The sequence below is a fragment of the Amphiprion ocellaris genome, chromosome 9 (assembly GCF_022539595.1).
Source record: "Amphiprion ocellaris isolate individual 3 ecotype Okinawa chromosome 9, ASM2253959v1, whole genome shotgun sequence".
In the NCBI taxonomy this organism is placed as follows: Eukaryota; Metazoa; Chordata; class Actinopteri; family Pomacentridae; genus Amphiprion; species Amphiprion ocellaris.
In genome coordinates this window covers 2977521-3001087 of record NC_072774.1, presented here as the reverse complement: position 1 = coordinate 3001087, position 23567 = coordinate 2977521, and the positions used below count along the sequence as shown (strand labels likewise).

General features: G+C 47.9%; 2 protein-coding genes across 2 annotated transcripts; both read right to left on the bottom strand.

Moving 5' to 3' along the window:
- Positions 1–1502: 1502 nt before the first annotated feature.
- atn1 (atrophin 1) lies at positions 1503–15315 on the bottom strand. The gene is given in 11 exon segments (XM_023274139.3): positions 1503–2090; positions 4311–4491; positions 4615–4758; positions 6458–8045; positions 8138–8354; positions 8924–10706; positions 10709–11342; positions 11433–11552; positions 11910–12011; positions 13059–13158; positions 15069–15315. Coding segments are annotated over 10 exon segments (4830 nt in total). The 5' UTR covers positions 13086–13158; positions 15069–15315; the 3' UTR covers positions 1503–2056.
- A 926-nt stretch (positions 15316–16241) lies between these two features.
- LOC111571074 (gamma-enolase) lies at positions 16242–23245 on the bottom strand. The gene is made up of 13 exons (XM_023274142.3): positions 23088–23245; positions 22789–22874; positions 22605–22700; positions 22457–22515; positions 20635–20704; positions 20396–20529; positions 19620–19842; positions 19355–19552; positions 18667–18743; positions 18404–18528; positions 18217–18325; positions 17824–17882; positions 16242–17738 (listed from the first exon to the last, which is right to left on the bottom strand). The coding sequence occupies exons 2-13, from the start codon at positions 22871–22873 to the stop codon at positions 17669–17671; spliced, it is 1305 nt and encodes a 434-aa protein (XP_023129910.1). The 5' UTR covers position 22874; positions 23088–23245; the 3' UTR covers positions 16242–17668.
- Between the last annotated feature and the right edge of the window lie 322 nt (positions 23246–23567).

The window sequence follows — 23567 nt, the reverse complement described above, 5'->3', positions numbered from 1 at the left end:
TTTTATGGTTTAGTGTCTCCTCCTCTTCCTGATAAGTCCTGATGATTCACTGAGTGTTGATTTGTGGTTTGGTTCCTTTAATCCACACAAACTGGAGTCACATGTTGGAGCAGAAACATCAGACAGTAGCTTCTGTACTTCTGTCATTAATAACATGAATTCATATTATTTACAGCAGCCTCTTCACATCTGCAGCAGTTGGAAGCAGCAGCTATTCATAAAAACCTTTATTTTAGGTCCAAACGTGAAGAGAAGACGATGCAGCCGTAAAATCAGACAAACTCGTCTTTGTCCTGGACACTCGACTGAAGGATGAAGATCTAAGAATAAACCAGATGTGAAGCCTGAAGGCTGCTGAAGGTTCTTTATGTTGACACACTTAATCAAGGTGACTTTTACCAACGCACAGCCTGAATACAGCTCACGGCTACATAAATATATATAACTATAATAGAAATACATATAAATGTAATAGAAATGTATAATAAATATAAAAATATATATAAATATACAATAATGTCATTATGAGGCCCTTCTGTTGCATCAGATGATCTGCAGGTTTTCTGCTTCTGTTGGAGGATTGAACTCAGTAAATGTGAGGATCTTCAGCAGTTCTGTTCTCTGATCTGTGAGGTTCTGAAGGAGGTTCCTCAGCAGTAAATCTCCTCTCAGCTCCTCCTCTCTGGTTCTTCTGGTTTCAGTCAGAGGAATTCTGGCTCTGCAGGGCGGCTGCAGCTCACTGGACAGACTCTTCACCGACATGTGTCTCCTATTAGCCTCACTCAGGGGGGAGGAGGAGGCAGATCGGAGGAGGAGGGGGAGGAGGGGAGGGGAGGTAGAGGAGGAGGGTAAATCTAGTGTAAAACTGGTGTAAAACTGGAATAACTGGAGGATGAAGAGGAGGATGGGGCAGGAGAAGAGGAGGAGAGACTGAGAAGGAAGAGGTAGAGAGGACAGTAGGAAGAGGGGAACTCTAGTCTAAAACTGGAATAAAACTAGTGTAATACTGGAATATAACTGGTGTAAAAGTGGGTTAAAATTGGTTAAAAAAAAACAACAAAAACCCCAACACTAATAAGAAAAATTAATAAAACTCATGTAAAAGTGGCATAAAACTGTAATGAAACTGGTGTAAAACTGATGTAAAACTGGAATAAATCTGGTAGAAAACTGGAAATAAACTGGTGCAAAACTGGAATCAAATTGGAAATAAACTGGTGTAAAACTGGAATAAAGCTGGTAGAAAACTGGAATAAAATTGGTGTAAAACTGGTAGAAAACTGGGGGAAAAATTGGTGTAAAACTGGAATAAAATTGGTATAAAACTGAAATTTGGTATAAACCTGGAATAGAACTGGAATAAAACTGGTGTAAAACTGGTATAAAATTGGAATAAAACTGGTGTAAAATTGGAATAAACTGGTACAAAATAGGAATAAAACTGGAATAAAACTGGTAGAAAACAAAGACTGAACGTGTCCGAGCAGGAAACACCGACAGGGTAGCAAAAGAAAGATTATAATTTATTTCCAGATTTTTTCACCTTCGTTTGCATCTTGTTTCACAAGTCAAATCAAAAATAAAAACCGACTGCCATACCATGAAAATGTAAAAAAATAATACAAATAATATGTGCTGTATATATAATTATATCATTATCAACAAACAGACGACATTAATCAGAAGAACAATACTATTGATCGGAAACAGAACAGAACACTAACTGCTGGTCTCATGCATATAGAACCCTCAGTACAAAAGAGGGCTCGGTACTAAAAAGAGAACCAAAGTTCCACCAGTTCAGAAGAAGCATCTAGAGCTACATGCAATGACAGAAAAGACTCATGTACACATTCCTTCAAGTATTTTACACAGACCGTACTTCAAATCTAAGGTACTGTACACGATACAAAACTGCAGCTCGTCGTCTCCTCCGGCTGCTGATCCTTCAGATCCGCTGTTTCATGAATTCCTCATCGTCAGCTTCAGTCTGAGTCTTTGTTCTTCGTAGTTTCAGTGCTTTAGTTTTCTGTGTTGATCTCCTGGTTCTGCCCCCTCACAGGGTTTTATCGCTCTCCTTCTTCAGGTGACTGGAACCAAAGCAGACGTTAAGAACACGGTTATATTTGTGTTGTGTTTATAGGAAGGAAGCAGCTTTGGTTCGTCCTCTGACCTCCTGAAACTCCGACTAACGTTTTCTTGTTTAAATCAGAATAAAGGCAGTGGAACCAGCAGCTGCAGAACTGTTCAGAAGTAGAACCTTGTTCAGGAGAAGCTAAAGAACAAACCTGAAGTCTGGACAGAATCTCAGCTTTGATTCACTTTCATGTTCAGAACAAACTTCAAAGCCTGAAGCAGCACCTTGATGAGAATTTCATCTACTAAAATAACATCAGTGAGACGTTTGAAGACTCAACAGAACGTAGGAACACGTAGAATTCTGCTGCTACACAGGTTCATTTGCAACCATTCTGTACTTTTTATCTGCATTAACGTAACGATGAAGAATTTTCAGAGTTCAACCTGCAGCAGTCAAAGTTCTTTGACATAGTTTTGGGTCATTCCAGAACTGGAGGACATTTTACGTGCAACCCATCAAATTTTAAATACTCCAGATACTAAAACATGCAGTTGTTGTGTAACTGTTCTTGTCCTGAGACCAAATCTAAAAAAAATTAGGAGAAAAGAATGTTTGAAAATACTTTAAAATACCAAATAAGTCTGGAGTTCCTCTTAAAATGACATTTTTCTCTTGTCCCACCCTGATGACCAAACTGAATCTCTAATAAAACAGTTCAAATGATATTTAAATCTCCTTTTTTTGGTTTAATTTTTCATTGATGTCTCTTGTAATTGTGAGAATATTTTTTCATCAACAATATCTTTTAAATGATAATTACTGTGTATGGAACGTGTCTCGTTTTTGTGGTTTTGTGTCTATTTTTTGTGGTTTTGTGTCTATTTTTTGTCATTTTGTGTCTCATTATTGTCATTTTGTGTCTTGTTTTTGTTGTTTTGTCTTGTTTTTGTCGTTTTTTTGTCTCGTTTTTGTCATTTTATGTCTTGCTTTTGTCGTTTACATCATGAAACCGTGTTCCTACAGAATGTGTAGAGCAAAGCTATGTCCTCTCTTCTATTGTTCATATTTCCATCCCATCGTCAGGCTTGATTGAATGTCTCCCTCTACCTCATATTATCAGGATCAGACTAATTCTTTGGACTGTTTTCCATCAGTCAGTTTGTCCTCTTGGTCAGCAGTAACAGCAGCTAAATATCTAGCTTCTACTGCTGAGAAAAAGATCACATTAGCATGGATTAGCAACCCTGTTACTGTGATTAGAGTAGGGTTAGCAAACAACACAGAAAACATGGAATAAAAATGCTACCATTGATGTGGAAGCTCAGCTAATCAATACCTATTATTGATGAATGTGGAGCAGAAAACTGTAAAAGTGAAGGTTTATTTTTCAAACATTTTGAAGCCCGAATGTCCTCCAGTCCTGGAATGAGCCTTACAATCTTTGGATTCATTCTGAACTTTGTGCTGCCGATTTAAATGATCAAACTAACAACAGTTTTTTTAACCCTCATGTTGTCCTGTGAGTCAAACTGACCCGTTTTAAAGTTTGAAAATGTGGAAAAAAACATATTTTCAGAGTGAAACTTCTGATGTCCACATTTTCAACATTTTTGGGAAATCTTTGAACATTTTTTGGTGGAAAAAAAGAAATGTTAAAAATGTTTCTTTAAGAACATTCACATAAAAATCAAGCAAAATCCACCTGGATTTTAGTTGATTTTTATGTGAATGTTCTTAAAGAAAATCTTAGAAGTTTTACTGATATATATGGAATCACTTTAGATATTTTTAGGATTTTTTGGAAGATTTTTACTCATTTTTTGAAAAATATTTACAAGAATTTTCTTGCCAAATTTGGGGGATTTTTTTTTTTAAATAAAACTTTTAAGGGAAACTTTTAAGGAATTATTGGAATTTTCTTCCTGAAGATTTTGCAAATTTTCAGAAATTTGGGTAATTTTTTTGCCAAATTTTTGGATTTTTTTCAGACAAGGAAACAATATTTTTTTTGGGCCCATAAATGAGGACAACAGGAGGGTTAAACATCTCCCTTTTTGTTGGTGAAATATTTCCATACACCTGATCTATTTCTGCAGCCAGATCCTCCTTTTCAAAGCTAAACCCTGACCCTTTCTGCTTTTCTTTGTCAGGCGGGAGGCCAAAACAGATAGCACTTCAAAAGCAAACGATCAACATGAGGATCAATAACGGCCGTGTGATCGGTGGCTACCTGTAGTACTCGTCCTGGGTGAGGGAGTGGTGGTGGTGGTGGTGGATCCACTGCTGTTCCAGGGCCAGTCTCTGGATCTGCAGCTCGGCGCTCTGGGCCTGCTGCATGGCCTGCAGCTGGTGGGCGGCTGACATGGGCCCGCTGAGGGAGGACGTCTGGGGCAGGTCACGGAACGGAGCACCTGGAGGAGCAGGAGCAGGAGGAGGAGGAGCGTCAGTCACCTCCGTCACACCGCAAAAACCAGAGAGCCACAGTGTGAGAGAAGAAAAGTGTGTAGTACATGGACGAGGAGCCTTCTCCTCACCGAACAGCTGCTGGCGGAGCACCTCGCTGTCAGTGAGGGGGTGAGCCAGGATGGGGGTGGCGAGCGTGGCCCCGGGGTAGGGGAGGCGAGCCAAAGGAGACCCCGACGCCAACGGGTCCATCAGGGGGTGAACCCCGCCCGCCGCTGGATGCCAGTGATGTAATAGGAAATACAGAGATATTTAATAAGAGTCAAAGTCTGCAGAGTGAAACACATTCTGGAGTTTTATTCAGTAAAGGAGAGAAAGTTATTCCATCTCAGATCATCTGATCCACCATCTGTTTGAAACGGTTTTATCAGAAACTCTGGATATTTAAGATGGGACCTGTGGAAGTTTAGATTTATATTTAAAATATTTTCTGATTATTTTAAAAACTGAGAGTAGGAAGAGGAGGTGGAGGGAGGTAAAGGGGGAGGAAGGAGGTAGAGGAAGGGGAGGAGGAGCAGGAGGATGGGGAGGGAGTGGAGGAGGTAGAGGAGGTGGAGGGGAGGTAAAGGAATAGGATGGGGAGGACAGGCAAGGAAGATGAGGAGGTAGTGGAGGAAGAGGAGGAAGGGGGAAGTAGAGAGGGGAGGAGGAAGAAGAGGGAGGAGGGGGGAGGAGCAGGTAGAGAGGGGTAGAGGTTGAGGAGGAGGAGGAGGGACTTAGAGGAGGATGGGGGATGAAGAGGGGATGTAGAGGAGGAGGAGCCTGTCGACCCACTTTCAGCAAGTTTTATTTGTCACATTAAATCTGAGTTTGAAGAACAATATCTGAGGAACGGTTAAAAGTAAAAACCTGAAACTTTCTGTTATTTTTCTCATCCGATCACTGATTCAGAATCTGGACTACTGGACAGTAGATCAATAATGTCTGATTATTGGTGAGCTGAAATATGAAAAAACTGAATTTGATGATCTAAGATGGAATAAACCTGAAGTGAAGCAAACATGTTTATACACACAAAAACAGATATTTTGTTTTAACCATAAATAGCAAATGATAATATCAAAACATACAGACGGATGAGCCACAAACGGAGACATTACAGAACTGGAACAGGAAACTGTGACCTGCTTCATAGAGTTCTTTTCAATTCTGAGCTGAATCTGAAGCTAAAGGATGAGGCTGGTGTGTGATCTGAAATAAGGAGTTTTAAAAGGTCCGTTATCTCTGGAATCACCTGCATCTGTATCGACTGTTTCTATCTACTGATTAGAACACATTTGCATCAGTCCTACGCTTTCCAGATGTTCCCTAAACGCCTCACAGCAAACAGCAGATCCTGCAATTTCCAGATATTCCCTTAACGCCTCAGAGTCATCAGTAGATAGTGCAGTTACCAGATGTTCCCTAAATGCCTCACAGTCGTCAACAGATACTCCAGTTTCCAGATGTTCCCTAAACACCTCACAGCCAACAGTACATCCTGCAATTTCCAGATGTTCCCTTAACACCTCACGGTCATCAGTAGATACTGCAGTTTCCACATGTTCCCTAAATGCCTCACAGTCATCAATAGACTGTACAGTTTCCAGATGTTCCCTAAACGCCTCAATAGTCTCCATCAGTTACTGCAGCAGCTCAGAGACCAAACATTAGTCTGAACAGTCGAATAAGTTGTTCTGATGTCACATTTACCTGCAACAAGGTGAATTTATCTACCTGGACTGTTTTCTATGATCGGAACTTCAAAACATCAACATCACTGTCGATCATTTAACTGTGAGAAGATAAAATCATGGAACTGATCAGCCTTATCCTTCAGGTCTTCAGTGAACTGGTAAGAACTTAAACTAGATTAAATCCACATTAAACTGTGTGACTGCAGGTAGAGGCAGCAGTGTTAGTAGCAGTGGGTACCTGTGTCTTGCTGGTGCAGGTGCAGATGTGAATGGATGTGTGAGTGCTGGTGATGATGTGGCGTCACGTTCAACATCTGGAGTCGGCCCAGGTTTTCTCCTGCCCCTGCTGCGCCGCCTCCGCTGCCCCCTCCTGCCCCACTGCCTCCTCGCTCTCGTTCTCGCTCTCGTTCTCTTTCTCGCTCTGTGAATGGAGGCAGTGCGGCCCGATCCCGGTCCCGATCCCGGTCTCTGTCCCGGTCTCGGTCTCGGTCCCGTTCCCGCTCTCGGTCCCGGTCCCGCTCTCGGTCTCTATCCCGGTCCCGTTCACGGTCTCGGTCCCGATCACCACTCCGCTCACGCTCATAGGAGGCGGGGGAGCGAGTGGGGGTGGGGTAGTTCTCAGGTGGGGCAGCCGGAGCGGAGGTTGGGGGCAGGTGGGAGGACAGGGAGGTGGGAAAAGAAGAATGGGGGACGGGGTGATGGAGGGAGGCAGTACTGGAGGTGGGTGGAGCCGGTTGGGGAGGGGCTGAGGGCGGAGCTGTGGAGGCCGCTGGGACAGGGGGGGCAGGTGGAGGGGCAGAAGAAGGGTGCGAGGGGAGAGAGGGAGGCAGGAGAGAGGAAGGGGGCAGATTGGACAGGGACTGGGGGGCAGGAGGGTTGGGAGGACGGGTCACTGGGGCCAGGGTAGGGTTCTGAAGGTGGGGGGGTCCAGGTGGAGCTGGGGGAGGAGGAGTGCCGTACAATGACACTTCATTGGCTCCTGCGGCCCCACCTCCCAGGAGCAGGGAGTGAGCATGTGCGTGAGCATTGGCATGAGCATGGGCATGGGCGTGTGAGTGGGAGTGAGCGAGGGCTAGCGCTGCTGGGTCTGGAATCGACCCGGGCGGGTAAATGCGCTCATCGCTCTTAAACTCAAAGCCTGGCTTTATCCGGTCTCGATGCGCTGCCACCGCATGAGGGAAGCCCACTCCTCCCAACCCTGCTGCCCCAATGCCCCCAGGCATCGGGCCCCCCGCCACACCAGGGGGACCCCCCATACCTGGACCCCCCTCCAAGCTGCCGCCATACAGGAAGCCAAGGATGGCTGCCGCTGTGGCTGCATCGGTGGGCAGGTGATGGGGGTGTGCCAGAGCGTGGTTCTGGAACTGAGGCAGGAAGAAGGATGGGTGAACGTGGGGGTGTCCGTGGTGCACCTGGGGATGGTGTGCCTGGGCTCGACTCGCTGCCCCCAGCGGAGACATGGCGTGGGGGCGGGCGTATTCACTCAGAGTCCTCAGTGCTGGAGTGTCAGGGCCCAAATACGGACCTCCTAAACCAATCCCCAGGGCCCCCTGAGGGCCACCAACCACGGCTGAAGCTCCGCCCATGGACGGTAGCAGTAGGGAGTGGGGGATGGAGTGGGACAGCGAGGGGTGGAGATGGTGTGTTGGAGGCAAGTGAGCGTGCGGGTGTGAGGGGTGGTGCTGGGGGTGAGGAGGAGGGTGGGAGATGGGGTTGGCTGAGGAAGAGGAGGATGATGAAGGGTCGAGGATGATGGAGGACGAGGAGGGAAAGAAGAGCGAGGAGGCCTGGCGAGGGCCACCAGCAGCGCCCACATCCTTCTGTTGCTGCAGAGAAAGAGGAGACAATCAGACAAGTCAACAATCAGCCATCACATCAGATTCATCGATCATGATCTGATCACACCTGAGCGGCTCACCTGCAGGTGTCGGTCGAGCTCACGCTCACGCTCGCGCTCCCTCTCTCGTTCCCGCTCTTTCTCCCTCAGGTCTCGAGCTCGCTGCTCCACCTCCCTGCGAGCCCGTTCAATCATCTCGTTCCTCTTCTTCCACAGTTTGGATCCGTCCAGCGGAACGAAAAGGACGTCGCTGCGGGCGCATGAGTTCCCACTGCCACGGTCCAGAACCCTGTGGAACCTGGAAACAAGCAGTATATCATTTATTAGAACCGTCGGGAGAATCTCCATCGAAACAACTACAACTACTGCACATGTGCCTGGAAAGGAAGATCTGGTTGCAAAAAACAAACACATCAGTTACAGATACAAATTTAAATCAACTGTCCAACCATTACTCTACACCCTTGTCGACTAATAGTCAATTAATCAGTAACACATAATCATCTCAGCTGACATAGTTTCATGTCCTGTTGTAGTTGCTTATGTAGCGGTCATGTGACAAAGGCTAATCTAACGTCATGTGTCACCTGTTAAAGGCTGCTATGATGGTTTAAACTATCAATGCCATAGCAACTCTAACCCCGATAACAACATGAGAATGCTGAGCGGTAAACATTAACTACCACAGAAGTCTTTGTCATGGTGGCCGTTGCTCACTAAACTCCCAGAATGCTCTCCTTGCAAAGACTAGAAAGACTTAGAAAGACTAAAAGAACCAATTAGAGAGCTGAACCTGTGAACATCACTTCAACTTTCTGCAGTTGAAACTCTAATGTTAATCAGGAAGTGATGTAATTGGGACGTTACCGTGCTGATTGGCTGGCGTGGATGGGAATGTCCACAGGTTTCGGCTCAGGGGATGGGCTTCTCAGCACCGGTGGTGGGCTCTCGTTCTCCTCCCTTTCTTCTATTGGTTCTTCCTTGATGACAGGAGTTGGGGGTGGGCCTGGATCTGAGTGTCCGTCTCCGGTGGGTAGGGCAGATCCGGCGGTTGGCGTTGGGATGCTGCTGTTGGCGTTACTCAGCGGGGCTGGGGCCTTCGCGGCGCTCTGAGGCGATAGGGACTGCGGGTTGCTGCTGTTGGCTGTGCTACTGTTGCTGCTGTTGGCCATACTCCCCCCGCCGCCCCCGTTAGTGTGGTACGTCCCGCTGAAGGGGGCGTGGCTGTTTAATGTGCCGTGGAAAGAAGATGGCCGACATCCAGGTGAGCAGCTGGAGGACACACCTGAAGCAGAAAGAGGGGGCGCCGACGAGGAGGAGCCAGGAGGGAAGGAGGAGAAGGCCCCCATCTGATTGGTGGATGGGCTTGGTAGCGGGGACAGTGGGGTGGGGGGCGTCTGGGCGGAGGACTGGTAGTGGGCGGGGCGGATGCTGGGAGCCACACCTGAGGGGGGCGGCTGGGCATGGGAGGACTGAGGTGGAGGCGGGGGGTAGGGAGCCCCGTGTCCATGATGGCCGGAGGAGGAGGGGGGGGAAAGAGTGGGAGGCTGGGTTGGACCCCCCCGGTTCTGGTACATTGGTGCCTCTCGCAGGTTTGGGTCCCGCTCTCTGTCTCTGGGCTGGTAGTGGGGGTGAGGCGGGTGAGGGTGCTGTGCCCCACCCGGCCCAGAATACTCCCGGCCCAGGTTTGGCGCTCCCCCTGGTGAGCTCAGGTACTCCCGATTGGTGCCAGTGGAGGAGGGTGGTACAGCAGGGGCAGAGGGATACTCTCTGTGGAAGTGGTCTGGTCCGGAGGGGGGGGTATGCTCCATGGTGGGGGGGAAGTCCCGGTTTGAGGAGTTTGGAGTGTGGGGGTGAGGGGGCAGGGATGGGTGGGTGGGGTTGTTCTGGGGTGATGCTGGGGGGTCCCGGTTCAGGTGGGGGGCTACAGGGAGACTGGTGGAGCTGGGGGGGTTCCCCTGGGGTAGGGTGGTGGTGGGGTTACTGGCCCCCTCCCTGCTCGCCCCCCCCAGGTCCCCCCACCGTCCTCCATCTTTGGGGTGCCCCCCTCCAGCTGAGCCGAAGTCTCTGTTCTGGTTCTGATTGGGCAGGTTGAAACTAAAGTCCCGCCCCCCCGGACCAGAACCCACTGCCCCGAACTCCCTGCCCCCCCCACAGCCACCGCTGCCTCCTCCACTGCCGATAGGAGCTGAGAACTCCCTCCCCCCGCACTCCCCCCTCACTCCCCGCTCCCTCTCTCCTGCCCCCCCTCTCTCTCGGTCCGCCCCCCCTCCAGCGTACCTGGGCAGGTACTCCCTGTGGGGGTGGGGGTGAGGGTGGGGGAGGTAAGAGGGCTGGGAGGCAGAGTGACGGGCGGAGGGGGGGTTGTACACAGAGGGCAGCTGCTGCTGTTGCACTGGGGGCTGTGGTGGGTGGTGGTTGCTGGGGTAACGGGAATAGCCCCAGCTCCCCTGGCAACCAGGTGCCGTGCCGCCCTGCCAGCTGGGGGTGGTGTAGTGGTGGGCGGAGGGCTGAGGGGGGGTCTGGGGCAGCAGTGAGGGGGGGGCGGACTGAGCCTTGTCCAGCAGTTTGTCTGGTTTGTCTGGTTTGTCTCGCTCCACTTTCACCTCCACCTGCCCGAACTCCAGGGGCTTCAGGGCCGGTGGAGGGGTAGTGGTGGGGGCAGTGGGTGAGGCAGGTTGGGGCTGTTGTGTGAGAAATCTGCCCCAGAGATGGTTGTCTTGGTAACGCACTGCGTGCTAGCTTTGGAGGTCATCCTGCTGCCGGCGAGCGCTGCTTCGCTGCCACCGAACTCGACTTTACACATGAGCTTGGAGTCGAGGGAGAAGAAGGACTTCCTGTCGGCGGAGGGGGTGGAGCAGGGGGTAGAGGGGGGCTTCAGGGACGGACAGTCCTCCAATCGGGCGTCCACGTCTCTCTTTTCGTCTCCACAGGACTCCTCCCCTCGCCTCCTGTCCTCCCCCGACACCTTCCCCTCCTTTCCTTTGTCTCCCTGCTTGGGTGAATCAGGTCCGTCCGAGTCGGAGTCCAGGCTGCCCAGGGGGGAGGCCGACAGGCTGGGGGAGGACGACCGGTTGTCCTGGTCGATGTCCCGCCCGCTGCTCAGACTGCTGCTGCTATTGGCCAGGCTGCCCACCACTGAACTCCTGCTGCCCTGCGATTGGCCGTCCTCATTGTCGCTCTCGCGGGATTGGCTGGCAGCAGAGGTTGGAGGCGGGACTGTGGAGGGAGCCGAGCTGTCGGTGGAGTGAGTCGATGTTGGAGGGTTCGGAGTCGAGGCCGAATCCTGCTGAAAGAAACCAAGTTAGAATCTGAATCACGGCAGCTGAACCAAGGCTGCGTAACTGGATTTAATAAGCTGATAAACCAAACAAACCTGAACTTTCTGCCTCTTCGGAGGAGACACCAGCTCCTCCCCTTCGCTCTCTGACGAATCATGGCCCTGGGATCTGCGGCTGAAGTGACTTGCAGCCAAATCCTCAGCAGCGCCTCTCTGCTAAAACAACACAAGACTTTTAATTCTGCTACAACGCTTTGAATCCCTAAAAGACCCGAGTCTGTTTTTAGAACAAACACACACACACACACAGACAGACACACACACACACACACACACACAACATCAATGTCAAACATGAAATATCAAAGATTTGAAGGTGTAAAACACAATCGAACTGTTGTGACGCTGTGAGAGTCTGCCATCCTGATGACTCATACGCCACACACACACTAGCTGTATTCAAACACACACACAGACACGCAGGCACACACACACAGACATTCAGGCACACACACACACTAACTGTATTCAAACACACACATAGACACTAACTGTATTCAGACACACACTGACCGTCTGCCTGTCGTTGCGTTCAGGTCGCGTCGGGCTGCTGTGTGGTCGTCTGCCCCGTCGCTCCTCACTCGCCCCCCGTCGGCGCCCACTGCGCATGGGCATCTGCAGCAATGCATGCAGGGAGGAGGCAGCATCGCAACACAGCAGGTTAGTACACAAGATACACACACAGAGACACACTCATTAAAACCAATAGAAACTTCTTCAGTTCAAGGGTCAATATAGTGAGGGCAACAACAGGAGGGCAACAACAGGAGGGCAACAACAAGAGGGTAACAACAGGAGGGCAACAACAGGAGGGCAACAACAGGAGGGCAACAACAGGAGGGTAACAACAGGAGGGCAACAACAGGAGGGTAACAACAGGAGAGCAACAACAGGAGAGCAACAACAGGAGGACAACAACAGGAGGGCAACAACAGCAGGGCAACAACAGGAGGGCAATAACAGGAGGGCAATAACAGGAGGGAAACAAAAGGAGGGTAACAACAGGAGGGCAACACCAGTAGGGTAACAACAGGAGAGCAACAACAAGAGGGCAACAATAGGAGGAAACAGTAGTAGGGTAACAACAGGATTGCAACAATAGGATAGCAACATAATAAGGGCAACAACAGGAGGACAACAATATGAGGAAGGCAACAACAGGAGGGCAACTATAGGAGGAGGGCAACAGGAGTAGGGCAGCAATAGGAGGGCAACAACAGGAGGACAACTACAACATAAGTGCAACAACAGTAAAACAACAGGAGGACAACAATAGGAGGAGGGCAACAACAGGAGGAAGGCAACGATAGTGAGGGCAACAACAGGAGGGCAACAATAGAAGGGCAACAACAATAGGGCAACAAGAGGAGGAGGGCAACAACAGGATGGCAACAATAGGAGGAGGGCAACGATAGTGAGGGCAACAACAGTAGGGAAACAGCAGCAGGGCAACAATATTAGGAGAGCGACAACTGGGAGTCAACAACAGAGGGGCAACAACAGGAGGGCAACAACAACAACAGAGGGGTAATAGGGTAGTTCAGGGAGGATCAGTATAAAAACATTATGAAGGCTGAATCTTTTCCATCATGGCTAAACTGAAATCAGATGTTGAGCTGAGACTGATCTGCAGGAATTAGCCGGGTCCCGGAGCAGACGTACCGATTCTTTGTGTGTCCTTGTTTTCATTGTTTCTGCTTTAAATCATCCATTTTACAGGAGAAGCCATCGCAGGACTGAACTGGTTCCAGCTGTTTAAAACCTGCAAGAAGAAACAGGATTCAGTCTGCAGAGAATCACCGTCATCTTCCGTCTGCAGTCTGTGACGAAAACATGCCCGTTTACAACTGCAAACTCACAGTATTTAAATTCCCAGCATGCATCACTGACATCAGCCGTCTCCTCTCAGCCTGTTTCCACCTCAGTGACCAACACCAGAACCGACCATCATCTACTCCGGATCCATCAACAGCTGTTTGGTCCAAAAGACTGAAAAATGTCCACCAGTGTTTGCTAAAGTCCAACATCCCAAAGTGATGAATAAATAATAACGCAGCTCAGTCACACACATTTAACTAGTGAGCTGCAGAAACAGCGACGGTTAGTTAGTTTAACCCCCGTTGTCCTCATTTACAGGCACCAAAAAATATTGTTTCCTTGTCTGAAAAAAAATCCAAAAATTCAACAAAAAATTCCCAAATTTCTGAAAATTTGAAAAACTTTCAGGAAGACAATTCCAATAATTCCTTAAAAGTTTCCCTTAAAAGTTTTACTTTAAAAAAATCCCCCAAATTTGGCTAGAAAATTCCTGTAAATATTTTCAAAAAATGAGATGATTGAAGGTGGATTCAACAGCTGACAGATAACTGATTAATGGTTGCAGCTGCAGCACTGAGCTGCTGTTTGGGTCTGCACAAGGAACATGTTGGGAATAAGGAGCCACACCCCCACCTCCTGCCACAGGACTAACCCTCTACCTGCTAGTTAACCCTCTACCTTCTGGTTAACCCTCTACCTGCTGGTGAACCCTCTACCTGCTGGTTAACCCTCTACCTGCTGGTGAACCCACTACCTGCTGGTTAACCCTCTACCTGCTGGTTAACCCTCTACCTGCTGGTGAACCCACTACCTGCTGGTTAACCCTCTACCTGCTGGTGAACCCTCTACCTGCTGGTTAACCCACTACCTGCTGGTTAACCCTCTACCTTCTGGTTAACCCTCTACCTGCTGGTGAACCCTCTACCTGCTGGTGAACCCTCTACCTGCTGGTTAACCCACTACCTGCTGGTGAACCCTCTACCTTCTGGTTAACCCTCTACCTGCTGGTGAACCCTCTACCTGCTGGTGAACCCTCTACCTGCTGGTTAACCCACTACCTGGTTGGGGTCAGCAGACATGTGGACACTGATCTTCATTCATGCAGCTCCATGAGCAGAAACACCTCATGTATAGTGAATGAGGATATCAATAGTGCACGTGGCAGCAGCAGGTCGTGCACGTTGGTCTGAGTGTGTTTATTCACGGCTGTAAATCTGAAGCTGCATTAATTATTAGAGCTGCAGTGATTCAGACCCAACACTGGATCCAGAGCTGATGTAGTCCACTGATCCACACACAGACACACACTGACATACACAGACACACAACAGACATACACTGACACACAACAGACACACAATGCATGTCAGTTACAGGTGGCAGCTCAGGCCTGTAAACAGCAACACAGCAGCATCTGCACACATCCTGATCAACAAACTGCCGCTGCATTAAATGCATGTAGTCTATTAAATGCATGTAGTCTATTAAATGCATGTAGTCTATTAAATGCATGTAGTCTATTAAATGCATGTAGTGCATTAGATGCATGTAGTGCATTAGATGCAGCAGCAGCGGTCTGTAGCTCCATCAGCGCTGAGCCGCTGCAGCTTCTTTCTTCTGCTCTCGGCTGCAGCAGCTCGGATGCCTGAGCAGCGCTGCTGCATCTCAGCAGCAGGAGATTCGAACCGTGTCCGGTCCGTGTCCGGTCCACCGCTGGCTGGAATGTGGCCCCGTTAACGTGCACTCAGCGGCAGAACTGAGCCGGAATGCGCGGCTGCGATGGTCGTTAACGCACAAAGGAACAAAATGGGAGGAGAAGCAGCAGCTCCGACCGAGCATCCATTTTCTTCTTACCTCCAGATCCTGATCCAGATCCGGGGCCGCCGCTCCGCCGCTCCGCTGCTCGGCTCAGGTTCCGCCTTTATGCTGCGCGCCGACACGCCGCGTCCGTCCGCGGAGCGCCGAGCGGCCGCCTCATGTTCACAATAACGCAGAGAGGCTCGGTGCGGAGAAAACGGTGAACCGAACTGTACACCTCCCCCTCTCTCCCCCGCTCTCCCCCCCAATCACTCTTCTGACGCCCCGATCCGGTGCTCGGTCACGGCGGCGCGCAGAGAGACGCACGGCGGGTGAGGAAGGAGAGGAGAGGCGTGATTAGCATAAGGAGGAGGGGAGGAGAGGGGAGGGGGAGGAGAAGAGAGGAGGGGAAGGAGGAGGAGAGGGAGGGGGAGGAGAGGGAGGGGGAGGAGGAGGAGGAGAGGGAGGGGGAGGAGAAGAGAGGAGGGGAAGGAGGAGGAGAGGGAGGGGGAAGAGGGGACCGGACTGAGACCGGGAGGGGGTCTCCGTCTGCGGCTACAGTCACCTTTACTGTACCGGAGACACACCTGGACTGGAGACAGAACTCAGACTGGACCAGAACCAGAACCTCAGACCTGTTCCGGTCCAGACTGAGGTCCTGGTTCTGCTCCAGTCTGAGGTTCTTCGGTGTTTATCAGAACCAGACTGGAGCTTCTTTAGCCAACAAAGACTCAGAGGAACCAACGTTCAGTCAAGCGGCTCCGCAGAACCGCCCCCCTCCTCCCTCCTCTTCCTCACCGCCTCCTCTTCCTCCTCCTCCTCCCCCTTCACGCAGTCCCCCGTCCCGTCTCCTATTGTGTGGTAACCATGGCAACCCGGCCGGAGACTATTCCCAGTGCGCCTGCGCGGCCTTCCCCCCCCTCCCTATCTTCATCCTCCTCCTCCTCCTCGTGCTCGCGCTCCCTCTGCCGGAGCCGGCGGGTACCTGAGCTGCAGTCTGACAGCAGCAGATGACGTTGAGCGGTCAGGTGACGCAGGTGAGATGCGCGTGTTTGTTGACGTCAGTCAGCTGCTGAGATGAGATCTGAGGTTCTTCACATGTGATTAATAACACCTGGACATGTTTACTGGTACAGTACAGGTGAGAGCGGACAGGTGGACGTTGTTTCTGAGTGATTTTAGATCGTATTGAACTACAGAAACTGTTGAAAACAAACTCAGAGCTGCAGGTGAGTGACATCATCACTTTATTGAGCTTCACCTTGAACAGACGCACACCGTTTTTACTGAACTGTGGAGGAAACAACAACTGACCAAACAGACACACTAACATCAGGACACTTTCTGAGCTCCCACACTGATCTTTACGCTGCAGTGACCCTGGTTCATGGATGCTTTAAGGCAGGGCTGTCAAACATGCGGCCCGCGGGCCAAATCCGGCCCACCAGAGGGTCCAATCCGGCCCGCGGGACGACTTGAAGAAGACATTAACTGCAGATTGTAAATTAGTAAAACTATAAATTTAAAATAATTTCTAGACCATGACAAGTTGTTTTGATCATAAAGTAAAATACTAGATTGTTCTTTTTTTCATTTTGTCTCGTTTTTGTAACATTTTGTCTTGTTTTTGTTGTTTTTTGTCTGACTTTTGTCATTTGTCTCATGTTTTTGCCGTTTTGTTTCTCATTTTGTTGTTTTGTGTCTTGTTTTTCCAATATTTTTCTTGTTTTTGTTGTTTTTTGGTCTTTTCTGTCTGACTTTTATCATTAGTTTCACGCTTTTGTCATTTTTTGTCTCGTTTGTGTCATTTGTCCATTTTCTTGTCATTTTGTAATTTTTTGTGAAATTTTTTGTCTCTTTTTTGTTTTGTTTTGTATTGTTTGCCTCATTTTTTGTCATTTTGTTTCTTGCTTTTGTCGTTTTAGGTCTAATTTTTGCAATATTTTGTCTTGTTTTTGTTGTTTTTTGGTCTTTTCTGTCTGACTTTTATTGTTTGTCTTGTGTTTTTGTCGTTTTGTGTTTCTTTTTTGTCTCGCTTGTGTTTTTTGTCTATTTTTGCTGTTTTGTTTCTTTTGTTGAAATTTTTTGTGTCATTTGTGTAACTTTTTGTCTCATTTTTGTTTTGTTTTGTGTCATTTGTCTCGTTTTTGTCATTTTGGGTCTCATTTTTCAAATATTATGTCCTGTTTTTGTTCTTTGTTGTCTTTTTTTGTCTAATTTTTGTCGTTTTGATCATAAAGTAAAACACTATATCATTTAGTTCCTGATACTTGTGACTGTGTTGTGTTCCTTTGTAGACACTCTGTGATCTGTAAGTTTTAAGGTGTAAATTATAAACTGAGGCCTAATGCTGTTGAAACTGAATGTATTTTTCTCAAGAAATTTCAGGTCATTCATCATGTTTTGTAAAGAGATAATTCCTTAAATATTAAACTTAAATTTTTTCAGAATGTACTTTTTTGCACTAAAACAAAGGAAACATTAAGAGTTGTGGTTATTTATAGGTTATTATGCTGTGATTTTACTGGTCCGGTCCACTGCAGATCAAACTGAGCTGGATGTGGAACCTGAACTAAAGTGAGTTTGACAACCCTGCTTTAAGGTGAGTCAGGATCTACCTGCTTCTGTTAAACACGACACGTATGATGCTGATGCACTCAGAGGACACTCGGGTTTCTGAAGTTGTGTCCAGCGAAGTGAGCCTGATCCCCCAACTCCTCCTCGATCCTGAAGCACAAACAACAACATGCCGTTAGCGAACCTCTGGATTTCATGTTTATACCTGAACATTTCTAGGAGCAGTGAAGCTCACCTCATCAGCTGATTGTATTTGGCCAAACGCTCAGATCGGCACGGAGCTCCGGTTTTGATCTGCAGGAAGTTATAGATCAACAATTTATTACCAATAACTGATAATCAGACAGCAGCTGATGAGATTTCAATCAAATCTGAGTTTAAAATGTGATATTTCATTAAAATCTCTTTATTCTGCTGTATAAATGTTGTCTCCTTATACTGTAGATGTTTTTCTATCTCCATGTTTCCAGACTTTTCGTCTCTACTCTGCTCCTCAGCTGTAGACAGATGTTTCTCCATGCTGAATGTATCTCCAACTACTTGCTCTTCTGTTCACTATTTCTGAGCCATGCTGCATTTATTTTATTCATCCGGTAGCTTTGATTTTCCTCTCAGTGTTGCATGTTACCTGTCCGGTGCAGAGACCAACCACCAGGTCGGCTATGAAGGTGTCCTCTGTTTCTCCAGAGCGGTGGCTGACCATCACCCCCCAGCCGTTCTCCTGAGCCAGCTTACACCTGATAATATGAGGATGATAAATGCGGTGCAGCTCCTGAACGCAGCATATTGTTGCATTAAACACAGGACAGACTCACGCTTTAATGGCCTCGGTGACAGAACCGATCTGGTTGACTTTGAGCAGCAGACAGTTGCAGGCCTTGTCGTCCACAGCTCGCTGTATCCTGCGAGGGTTCGTCACCGTCAGATCATCTCCAACAATCTGCACAGCAAAGTTACACACTCAAAGATCTGCTGATGCTGATCTTTACCAGCTTTAGTACAACATGGATGTATCCCATTTTTTGTTAATATCCTTTAAGGAGCAGATCCACCTCCAGATGAACCTGACATTTCTCACCTGGATCCCCACTGAGGCCGTGAACTGAGACCAAGCAGGCCAGTCGTCCTGGTCAAACGGATCTTCAATAGAAACCACTGAAGGAAGACAGAAGCTGAGCTCAGCAACAGTAAACTTCTATAGTGAAAAGAAGCATCAGAGCAGAATACTGCTGCTAAATCTGCTCTGTAATTAAAACCTTGTTAACAGGAGAAGCTACAGATCAGTTTCTGTATAAAAGGTGATATTTATATATGAATGTTTTAGCATCAACATCTGAAATGAGACAAATGAACCTGAACACATCAGGTCAGAACTTCTTCTGCTGCTTGTACAGTAACTGGAGACTAGACGCTTCTCTGTCTGTGAGGCATTTAGGGAACATCTGGAAACTGCAGCATCTACAGATGACTGTGAGGAATTTAGGGAACATCTGGAAATTGCTGTCTACTGATGACTGTGAGATGTTTAGGAAACATCTGGAAACTGCAACGTCTACTGATGACTGTGAGGCGTTTAGGGAACATCTGAAAAATGCAGCATCTACTGATGACTGTGAGGAATTTAGGGAACATCTGGAAACTGCTTTCTACTGATGACTGTGAGGTGTTTGGGGAACATCCGTTAATTGCAGTATCTATTGATGACTGTGAGGCATTTAAGGAAAATCTAGAAGTTTCTGAGGCCTCAGGCGAACACAGAAGCTCACCTGGGTAGTTGTTGATGAAGCCCTGGTAGATGGCAGCCAGCTCCTCACCGCTGATGTTTCTGGCAGCGTTTGGTGGAGACTTGAAGTCCAGGTCATACTTGCCCTCACTGAAGAACTCTGACGCAGCAACATCCATCCCGATCACCACCTTATCGGTGAAGCCGGCCTTCTCTATGGCCGTCTTAATGAGCTCCAGGGCTGACGGAGAGACGCTAGGTTATCAGGTGATCGGGTTACCTGAGGAAGGAGGAGGAGCCAAACTCACCTTCACTGTTCTCCTGAATGTTCGGGGCAAACCCTCCTTCGTCTCCCACGTTGGTGGCGTCCTGACCATACTTCTCCTTGATGACACTCCTCAGGGTCTGGTAGAGCTCCGCCCCCACACGTAGGGCATCACGGAAAGACTCCGCCCCCACAGGTAACACCATGAACTCCTGCATGGCCAGTCTGTTCCCAGCATGAGAGCCGCCGTTGATCACATTAAAGGCCTGACGGGGGGCAGGTTAGAGGAGATATTGATATATAAACTAGGGCTGGGACTTTAACACGATAATTTTGATTAATTACAGAGCAGTACTCCGCCAAGGATGCTCAGTCGTATGATTTCCGATGGATGAAATCTTGAAAAAGTTTGTGGTTTGCAGCGGTGGATTTGTAGTAGGATCACAATCATGTGATCGTCAGCAGGCAACTGATGTAGCATTCACTTGTTGTCATGGTTACAGTGACGCCGTGACGCTATCTCGCAATGATACAGAAATCTTTAACAAATCTGTGGATCCAGACTATAAGTCGCATCACTGCCAAAATCTAATCACTTGGTCCTTGTGTCATTTCTGACCTTCACTGAAAATTTCATCCAAACCCATTGGTCTGTTTTTGAGTAACGTTGCTGACAGACAGACAGACAGACGGACAGACAAACCAACTCCAATCGTCACAGAACTCTATCCTCAATTCCTTGGCGGAGTAAATATATATTTACATTCAGGTCTGTGAAGAAGAATCACATTTTTACTCAATAAAACAGAAAAAACTCACAGGAACTGGGAGGACCAGTTCTCTGTTTCCTGCCAGATCAGCGATGTGACGGTACAGGGGGACACCTTTCTCTGCTGCGCCAGCTTTGCATACAGCCAGCGACACTCCCAGAATAGAATTGGCCCCAAACTTAGCTGCAGGAAACAGAAGCAGCAGCTTGCATCATGCATGCAGCAGCTCAGCGGTGCAGAAACATGTCAGTGCACATTTACAGCATCAGGAGACTCAGTCGGGCTTACATTTGTTGTCAGTGCCGTCCATTTCAATCATCATGTTGTCCAGTTTGTCCTGCTGCAGCACAGAGATCCCCTGATGGAGGAACAAAGGTCACACTTACAACATTTCTCTGTTCTCTACTGTGATCTGCACAATACACAGAACACAACAGCAGCAGATATTCGTCTGTACAAAATCACTTGTAAAATACATGTATATATTATATATATATATGTTAAATTCAGGCTCCACAGCAGGAACTCTAAAAGTCCTTTGGTTCCTGACGTCCTTTGGTTCCTTCAGTCCTTCGTATGTCTTCCTTTGTTTCTGATGACAGACTCAACCCTCCTCAGCATGGAGGAAACCAGAGTCCACTCATTTCTGCTCACATCTTCTCACATTCTTCTCTGTTTTATTGAGCTGCTCTTTGCTGGAGGGGTTGTGTTGCTCTACCTTTCTCTGGAAAACACCACAAAGGTTCTGTTGGGTTCAGGACTCACACTGTCCAGGTCCTGGTTCCACTTTGTTCTAGTGGAGAAGCTCTTGTGTGATTTAGTTCTTTGGATGTTCTCCTGCTGGAATATTCCTCTTCTTCCATCTCTTCTGGTCAGCCAGTATTCTGGTTCATCCTCAGACCTTCATGCTGCATCTAGAAATGTCTTCAACACCTTCTGACCTCATTCAGCCCCACATCATCACACTTCCACCTCCGTGCTTCACTGTCAGGACTATGCATCCACTGTGGTAGTCCTGGTCAGGTTCACACTAAACATCTGGACTCCATCTGAACTCATTTATCTTCATCTGACCAAAGAATGTTCTCCAACATCCATCAGGCTTCTTCTCATGTTCTTCAGCAAACTTTCATCTGGAAGTTTAGTTCTGAGCAGCAACCGGGTTTAGTTCTTGTCCTCCGTCCATAGAGGTTGATGTTCTGAAGGTTCCTTCACACTGTCTGAGCTTCACACTAACTCTGGTTTCCATGGAGAACCCCTGAACCAAGTCTGAAGCAGCTGCTGTCTGTTTTTACAGCTGGATTGTGGAAGAAGTTCACTGTCTGTGGAGTCATTTTAGGAGCTCTGATTAGTGGTACTATGACTCCTTCTAGATCTCCTGATTAGTGGTACTATGACTCCTTCTAGACCTCCTGATTAGTGGTACTATGACTCCTTCTAGACCTCCTGATTAGTGGTACTATGACTCCTTCTATACCTCCTGATTAGTGGTACTATGACTCCTTCTAGACCTCCTGATTAGTGGAACTATGACTCCTTCTAGACCTCCTGATTAGTGGTACTATGACTCCTTCTAGACCTTCTGATTAGTGGTACTATGACTCCTTCTAGACCTCCTGATTAGTGGTACTATGACTCCTTCTAGACCTCCTGATTAGTGGTACTATGACTCCTTCTAGACCTCCTGATTAGTGGTACTATGACTCCTTCTATACCTCCTGATTAGTGGTACTATGACTCCTTCTAGACCTCCTGATTAGTGGAACTATGACTCCTTCTAGACCTCCTGATTAGTGGAACTATGACTCCTTCTAGACCTCCTGATTACTGCCAACTCTGTGCTTCACTGGTTTTTAGTTGTTCACTGATCTTCCTGGATCCTTTTCCATCTTTGTCAAGTTTCACAGTCACATTTTTCACTTCCTCTGTTCAGTTTTTTTCCATGTGCAGCCATGATGCAGACAGTGATAGACACAGTCCATGGGTCTCGATATACTAATTAGGAATACTGCAGTTATTGAAAAGTGATGCAGTTATGTATCTTTTGACATTTGAGTGATATTTCACAGGGCTGAACTCACTGCTGTAGTAAACTGTATCATCTACTCACAGACTGGATGAGTGCCGGTCCGAGAGTCTCATTAATGTGAGCTACAGCCTTCGTCACACCTTCAGCATCAGGACAAAACAGGAACCAGTCAGTTCAACAACAAGCAGCATAAGAGTTCAAGACAAGAGAATACATGTTTAAAGTTCACCTTTGCCCTTGTAGCGAGTTTTGTCTCCATCTCGGAGCTCCAGAGCCTCGTAGATCCCAGTTGAAGCTCCACTGGGAACAGCAGCCCTAAACAGACCTGGACAGAAGGTTCATGTATGAGGTGAAGGTTGAACAGGAGGAATTCCTCTATGAACAGAACCTCACGCATGTATTTTTTTTGTAACCTTTGGCTGTATGAAGATCCACTTCCACAGTGGGGTTTCCTCTGGAGTCCAGGATCTCCCTGGCAACAATATTCACTATAGACATCCTGGAAAAAACAGAACGTTTCAATACATGGACTGCAGCTCTCAGCTCAAACATGAAATCATGCAGATTAGAGAAGGGATGAGGAGGAAACAAACATGCAGCTTCATTTCCACATTCGTCAGGGTTCACACTCTGCTCACAGTGACGCAACCAACCGATGGAGAGCTGGAAACAGGGAAGATGCTCTGACACACGGACAGAAAATCATTCCTACCTGTTTAAAATGAGCGGTCAGCCTTTCAGAGCAGCGTCAGTCGAAGCGACGACAGAAAACAGCAGCAGGACGAAGACAAGCAATAGATGGATCTGTGTTAACGTTACCTGCAGCCTGTTTGAAGCCTGATGGAGGAAGTGAGGATGTGGGCGAATGAGAGGACGGAGGGGGGAGGAGGGGGAGGGGAGAGTGTGAGTCATTGGAGGATGAAGGAGGAGGAGGGGATGAAGAGGAAACGATGGGGTAGCAGAATACATGGAGGTCTGATGTGAGAGTTTAACAGCCTCTAATCTGCAGCTCTGAGTCGCGCTATTCATTTATCTCAACACTGAGGCTCTGGAGGAGACATGGAAACACCTCTGAGCTTCACCTGCACACATCAGGCAGCAGATAGAGAACACTGGAAGCTGAGGAGGAAACATCAGAGCACAGAACGATCAGCTGATGAGGATTAAAGTAGACAGGTAGAGAGGTGACAGA

Excerpts from the sequence above, each read along its gene's own strand:
- LOC111571074 (XM_023274142.3), bottom strand. The coding sequence starts at position 22,873 with ATGTCTATAGTGAATATTGTTGCCAGGGAGATCCTGGACTCCAGAGGA. Across the intron at positions 18,529-18,666 it reads CGGCCTCAGTGGGGATCCAG|ATTGTTGGAGATGATCTGAC; the intron begins GTGAGAAATGTC and ends TTTGCTGTGCAG. Across the intron at positions 17,883-18,216 it reads TTGGTCTCTGCACCGGACAG|ATCAAAACCGGAGCTCCGTG; the intron begins GTAACATGCAAC and ends AACTTCCTGCAG.